This window comes from Muscardinus avellanarius (assembly GCF_963383645.1).
Source record: "Muscardinus avellanarius genome assembly, chromosome: 20".
Lineage (NCBI taxonomy): Eukaryota > Metazoa > Chordata > Mammalia > Rodentia > Gliridae > Muscardinus > Muscardinus avellanarius.
The window spans coordinates 33218185-33225280 of NC_137806.1; the positions used below are offsets into that span (position 1 = coordinate 33218185).

Here is a 7096-nt window from a genome sequence, read left to right on the forward strand (position 1 = left end):
TTTAAGCAATATCACAATGTAGTTTTAATCACTTCTCTAAGGCGGTTTAGTTTACTAATCCAGAGGACATAGCTAGAAACGGCTTTGATTCTGAAATCACTGTCTTTTGAAGTATCTCCTGGGAAAGTATTCTTGAGACAAGCATCCACAGTATGTAACTCTGAGCCAGGTGCGGTGGCATACATCTGTAATCCCAGTACTTAGGAGACTGACTGGAGGATCGCACGTTCAAGACCAGCCCCGGCAATCTAGCAAGACTTAAAGAGGGGTGGGGGTGTATCCTGGAGGTAGAATTCAAACTCAACCACCCTCACAACAAAACGTAAGCATGTTTGAGGTTCTAGAATACTATGGTCAAATAGTTCATTAAAAAAAAAAAAAAAACCCAGGTATGGTGGTGTCTGAATCCTAGCTACTTGGGAGGCTGAGCAATGCAGATTTGAGGCCAGCCTGGGCAGCTCACCGAGACCAACTGAAACTTAAATAGGGACTCTGGCCAGATGGGGTGGCATGTCTGTAATCCCAGTACTGGGAGGCTGACACAGGAGGGTAACAGGTTTTAGGCCAGTCTCCGAAACTTATCAAGACCATGTCTCAAGGGAAAAAGTAAGAAGGGTTGGGCATGCAGCTTAGTGGCAGAGTGCCGAGATAGCCAGTATTGCGGCGGGGGCGGGGGGGGGGGGTAACTGGTATGTACTTTCCAACACCACCGAGCCTACAAATTGATTCCAGCTACTCCTAGCAAGTGGCTACGATTTCTGTCTCTGGTAGTCCCCATTAGCTTTCTGTGTACCTATTTACTTCACACTGAGTATGCCTGTTATGGTGTTTTCTAGTCCCTCCTGCACACGCACCGAGCAAAGTGCTAACTTAGGGCAGGCAGAGTGTCATATGTTTCTTTTATAAGCTCTGAAGTACTGAGTAATACTTGATAAATACTCAAATGTATGATAAATGGACTTAACTAAAAAAAAAAAAGAGAAGCGAAACCACCAGAAGATTGTAGCAACTGCTATTTATTGTTGGACAGCTACATCTTATGAAAAAATGAAGTGCTGAGATGATCCAGGAAGTGTGCTTAAAAGCAGTAGTTTGAGCCAGGCTTGGTGACCCACACCTGTACTTGGGAGGTTGAGACTGGAGAATTCCAGGTTTCAGGCCAGCCTTAATAAATAACAAATTATTGAGACCCTCAGTAACCTAGCAAGACGGTTTCAAAATAAAAAATAAAATAGCGCTGGGGGAGGGTGTTATAGCGCGGAGGCAGAATGTCCCTGGACTCAAACCCCATTAACACACACACACACGCACACACACACACACACACACACACACACACACAGCCTTGGCTTTTACTGAGTGATGAGTAGTACATGGAGAAATGTTTGAGATGATCTCATTTATAGTGTGATAGAAACATGCTAAAAGAGGAAAAAGCAGAAACGAGTTAGGTATGTACTAAGTCCCCATGGGAGCGTTGCGAGACAAGTGGAGGTGCTCAGAACGGGCTTGGGCGTGAAGGGATTTTGAATGCGGAGAATTTGCTGACAGCCCATGTGTAAAAAAGCTGAGTCAAGATGACTCCCAGGTTTTAACCTGAGCAAAAATGATCTCGGTAGAGGCAATGACAAGTCAAACGGGCCACTGTCCACTTGCATTAGAAAAACAAGACGACGATATGCTCTTTACAGCAGCAGAGATGACCGCACACAACAGTTCAACCCAAAAACTAACCGCGGCTGCGGCTGCACTCGCAGCGGACGGAAGAGAAGCCTGCCCTTCTCCCCGCGCCGTCCCCACGCCGGGCGCCCCTTGCTGCCCCTGTTCTTCCCGCCGAGCCCGCTCTTTGGGGGCAGCTAAGCCGCTCCCTTCCTGAGATCCAGCCACATCCTGCGGCCCGGCTGACAGCGCTAAGTGAAAATTTCATGTAGAAACCCTCCACCAGCGTCAGGACCGGGAGGACGGGCGGGATCTGCGCCGCGATCCCGGCCCAGCGACCCGCCTCCCCCCGCCCCAGCCGGCTCCGGGCGCGCCCCGGCGGAGGGCCGGCCAGGCCGGGCGCGCGCATCGCCCGGGCCTGGAGAGGCGAGGACGCGGGGGGCCGGGGCGGGCGGCAGCCCCGGCCGCCGGGACCCCGCAGCTCACCTGCCCGGCTGGTCTGGGCGGCGGCCCCACTTCCGGCTCCGAGCGGAAGTGACGCAGCAGGAAGCCCCGCCCCGCCCGGAAGCGAGCGCAGCGCGGGAGCCCGGAGCCGGGCGGAGCCGAGCCCGCCCACCCCGGCCGGCGGGCGCGATGGCGGCGCGTCCCGCACGCTCCAGGCGCCTGCGTCCCGAAGGCGAGCGCAAGTCCCCTAGGAGGTCGTTTTGATGTTTCTAGGGACCAGACTTGCACCGAATACAGTGTGGACGCCTCCGAAACGGACAGAAACCTAACTAGCTAAGACCGAGGTAGGATGAATTAGCGCACACAGAACAGCAGGAGGGGAAGCTACTCCAGACGGGTCCAGGTCCACGCCATCAGTGTTGCTAGGTTGGTGGGAAGCTGGGCATGGCGGCGCGCTCCTGGAATTCAGTAGTTGGAAGGCTGAGACAGAATTGCGGATCCAGCGCCAAACTCAGCCATTGGGTGATCCTTTGCAGCAGCCCCGACAAGGTCCCGTTTCAAAATAAATAAAGGCTGGGAATGGAACTCGGAGGTAGACGGCATCTGGGCTCACCTCATTACCCCTCCAGCTCCAGGAAAAGTGAACGGAGACAGGTGTGGTAGCCCGGCCTGTACCTAAGTACTTGGGGGCTGACAGGGATTCCAGGCTCCAGGCCAGCCTCAGCAACTCCCTCCGCACCTTACCGAGGCCCTTTCTGAGACACTAGGATCACAGGTTTGCAGCCAGCCTCAGCTACACTTAGGCCCTTTGTAATTCAGTGAGACTGTTTTCAAATAAAGAATAAAAAATAGGGCTGAGGGTGTAGCTTGGAGGTAGAATGCCCCTGGGTTCCATTCCCACTACTGAAAACAAAACAAAAAACCCCCCTCGGTTTGTACGTAAGCACCACGAAGAAACAAAAAGCAGAATTTGTGGAATGGAGGAAACGAAAAAGGGCCAGAAAAAGAACCAGACATTAGCTGTTTTTCACAGAAGACTTTAGTAAGGCGGCTCTTATGGAGGACAGAGAGACTACGGAGTAGGATTCAGGAAAAGCAAGAAGGCTGTAGTCTTTGGGCCAGGTAGTTAAGCAGTTGAGTCTTCACTGGGGTAGACGATACAGTTAGGAAATATCTAGATAAGATTCCTGGAAGCTCGTCTTTTTTATTGATAGAATCAACAGAACATCTGTGGCAGGAGGACAGAGTTGATCACAGTGTTCTGCAACAGTAATTTTTTCTGACATTGAAATTATATCCATACATATGCGGAGCCTTTTCATTATTTAAATTTTATATTTTGTATATGGGAGTGTTATACACTGAAACAAGTTCACTCACATCAGCCCTTATTTACTCAGTTTTTGGGGACTAACAGCTTAGTCCAAGTTTGTGAAAAGGTGACTAAACAAGCTCTCAGCCCAGCCAAGAATGGCTTAACATCATTCACTTTCTTCTTTGAACATCTCACTTAGGTACTTTATTAGAGCCACCAGCTCGGGGTTCCCGCCACAGGCCTCAATCTGTTTATAGGCTTTCGACTCAAGCTCTTTAAGAGTTTCCCGAGTATATTCAAAGGAACCTATATCCTCAAGATAATGTACACAGTACTTTTTAATATCTATGTTTTCTGTTCTTTGGCGCAAGATGTTCTGCACCTGGGTGCTTTCGGGCCTTGACCAGATAGCATGAATAGTCGGGAATGAGAACTTTCCCTCCGTTAGGTCTTCACAAAAACTTTTGTTTTCACTGTATTCTTTGGAGTGCAGATTGGCATAATCGTCTCTGATTTGGAAAAAGAGCCCAAGTGTATTAAGTAGTGGCTTTAGATCTTCTTTGTAATCAGAGAACAACTGCATGAGACCTACGGCTAATCCAAAGAGCCCACCTGTCTTCTGCAGTACCATGGCTTTATATTCCTCCTCAGTGGGACAGGTGTAACTATCCCTCCAGTAAATATCTAGGCCTTGTCCCTGATGGAGCTCCAAAAGCTGGCGGGTAAAGAGTTTCACCGCATCCGGGTGGTCGAGAGTCAAGACTTTCTCCAAGCCAAGGAAATAGACGTAATTGGCGGAGTTGATGACTGATGGGATCCCATAGATGCTGTGTGCCACGGGGAAGCCGCGGCGGAGCTTTGAGTTGTCTTCAATATCATCGATGAGCAGACTAGCATTATGTAACATTTCTGTCACTTCAATGATAATCTAGGGGGGAAAATTCACTTTATAAACTTTATATCTAAAGATATTAACAAATTATGAAAGTTATAATAATTATGTCGTGCCAGGCATGGAGGTACAACGCGTGTAATCCTGGTACTTGGGAGGCTGAGACAGGAGGATCTGGGTTCGTGCCCAGCCTCAGCTACTTAGGCCCTCCGCAACTTAGTGAGACCCTGTTTCAAAATAAAGAATATCAGCCGGGCGTGGTGGTGCACGCTTGTAATCTAAACATTTGGGTGGCTGAGACAAGAGGATCACAGTTTGAGGACAGCCTCAGCTACTACTTAGGCCCTTTGCAACTCAGTAAGACCCTGTTTCAAAATAAAGAGTAAAAAATAGGGCTGGGGGTGTAGCTTGGAGGTAGAATGTCCCCGAGTTCCATCCCTAGTACTGCAAAAAAAAAAAAAAAAAAAAGAATAAAAAAATAGGACTGAGGTATAGCTTAGAGGTAGAATGTCCCTGGGTTCAATCCCCAGCACCACACACACACACACACACACACACACAAATAATAATTATATAGTAACCTCAAGATAAAACAATATATAAGCATTAAATTGAATCAAGAGTACTTTTATGTAACATCTATTAATTTTAGAAGGCTTAAAAATTAGATTAGAATTTCTTAAATACCTGTAATTTGTCTTCTGGAACTTTCAGCCAATGATTAAATGCCTGTGAAAGTTTAGTTCTTACTTGTTTACCTGCAGTTCAAAAGTAAAATATGACAGTAAAACAAGTATTTTAGTTGCAAGGAACACACAAGTTTCTTAAAAAAATGATTAGACATGCCGGGCGTGGTGGCGCACGCTTGTAATCCCTGCACTTGGGAGGCTGAGACAGGAGACAGGAGGATCGCATATTCACAGCCAGGCTTAGCAACTTGGGAAGCCCTCTGCAACTTAGTGAGACCCTGTTTCAAATATAAAAAATAAGAAAATAAGGCTGAGGTGGAGCTTGGAGGTAGAGTGCCCCTGGATTCAATCCCCAGTGCCACCAAAATAAAAAGGCTTTGGGTAGCAGTTATCTCTAGAAGTCATTTTAGTCTAAACATAAAGAAATGGTAGGAAAAACACACACACAACCAGTTCATTTAGCTAAATGAATGTATAGCAAATCAGATTAGGCTTCAGGAGAAACAGTTTTAGAGAAAAACTCCTTTGGAAAGGATAGTTTTCCCATTTGTAATCTCAGTACTTGGGAGGTTGAGACCCGAGAATCGCAGGTTCAGGCCAGCCTCAGCTACTTAGGCCTTCCACAACTTAGTGAGACTCTGTTTCAAAATAAAGAATAAAAAATAGGAGCCGGGCGTGGTGGCGCATGCTTTGAAACCAGGTCTCACTGAGTTGCAGAGGGCCTCACTAAGTAGCTGAGGCTGTCCGCGAACCGTGATCCTCTCAGCCTTCCGAATGCTGGGATTACAAGCGTGCGCCACCCGCCCAGCTGGGCTAGGTTTCTTAATGTGACTTAGATGTTTTATTATTTGTCTCTCAAAGGAACTAATGATGTAAGAAATGCATTGTGTGTGTTCAAGATAGAAAAAGAGGCATGGCAGTGGGAAACAGCGATGGTAGCACTGGAACAGGGAAAAGAAGTGAAGCTTTTTGTAGTTATACAAATGAGTTAACTCCCCAGTATCTAAACAGTGGCGAAGATGAATGTGTGGCATCTGTAAAGAACACCTCCAATGAGATAGCAAATGTTTTAAGTATTTTTATTTCTTTTGCAGTACTGGGGATAGAACTCAGGGGCATTCTACCTCTGAGCTATACCCTAACCCTATTTTTTATTCTTTATTTTGAAACAGAGTCTCACTAAGTTGTGGAGGGCCTTGCTAAGTAGCTGAGGGTGGCTGTGAACCTACGATCTTCCTATCTCAGCCTCCCAAGTACTGGGACTCTAAGCCTGTGCCACCATGCATGGTGTATTTTTATTTATTAAAGTATGTTGTTTTGAAGCAGGGTCTCACTAGGTTGATGAGCGTCTCACTACTTGCTGAGGCTTTCCCCTAACCTGTGACCCTCCTGTCTCAGCCTCCCAAGTACTGGGATTACAAACATGTGCCATCACACCCACTTATTTTTTTATATTTATTTATGTATTTATGTATTTATTTATTTATTTGCTGTACTGGGAATTGAAACAGGGGCATTTGACCTCCAGGCTACACCCCTAGCCCTATTTTTTATTCTTTATTTTGAAACAAGGTCTCACTGAGTTGCAGAGGGCCTCGCTAAGTAGCTGAGGCTGGATGCGAGCCGCGATCCTCCTGTCTCAGCCTTCTGAAAGTTGGGATGACAAGCGTGTATCACAACACACACTAATAATTGTATATTTCTAAAAGCATGCCTCAAAGATGAAAATCTCAAGAGCTGGTAAGTTTAACCTTCTCTGTTTGCCAACATGTGAATGACCACTACTCTCTGAAAACTACCCTATGCGGCCTGTAACTGCCGTTCTACCTGGCAATTGAAGCAAGTACTTGTAGGGTTCTAGAAGAATTCTTTGGACTGTTTCTTGATTCTTCTCCATTGTTTTTAAATTTCACAGCTGATCTGTCAAAAAGAAACAAAGATGATATGATGAGCCAAATTATCTTCAAGTGTCTAACTACCAAGAAATTCCCATCTTATGGTGTTTTGAGAAAAACAGACTTTCAGTTTGGTTTTGAACCCATAGGCTACACCCCAGGCCCTTTTTATTCTTGCTGAACATTAGCTGAGGCTGGCCTC

At 46.6% G+C, this 7096-nt stretch overlaps 1 protein-coding gene across 1 annotated transcript; it reads right to left on the bottom strand.

Moving 5' to 3' along the window:
- Nucleotides 1-3584: 3584 nt before the first annotated feature.
- Nucleotides 3585-6896, bottom strand: GGPS1 (geranylgeranyl diphosphate synthase 1; the record flags this gene model as incomplete). Its single annotated transcript, XM_080717158.1, has 3 exons — nt 3585-4346; nt 4998-5068; nt 6827-6896. 3 exons carry the CDS (start codon nt 6894-6896, stop codon nt 3585-3587), a joined length of 903 nt encoding a protein of 300 aa, XP_080573284.1.
- Between the last annotated feature and the right edge of the window lie 200 nt (nt 6897-7096).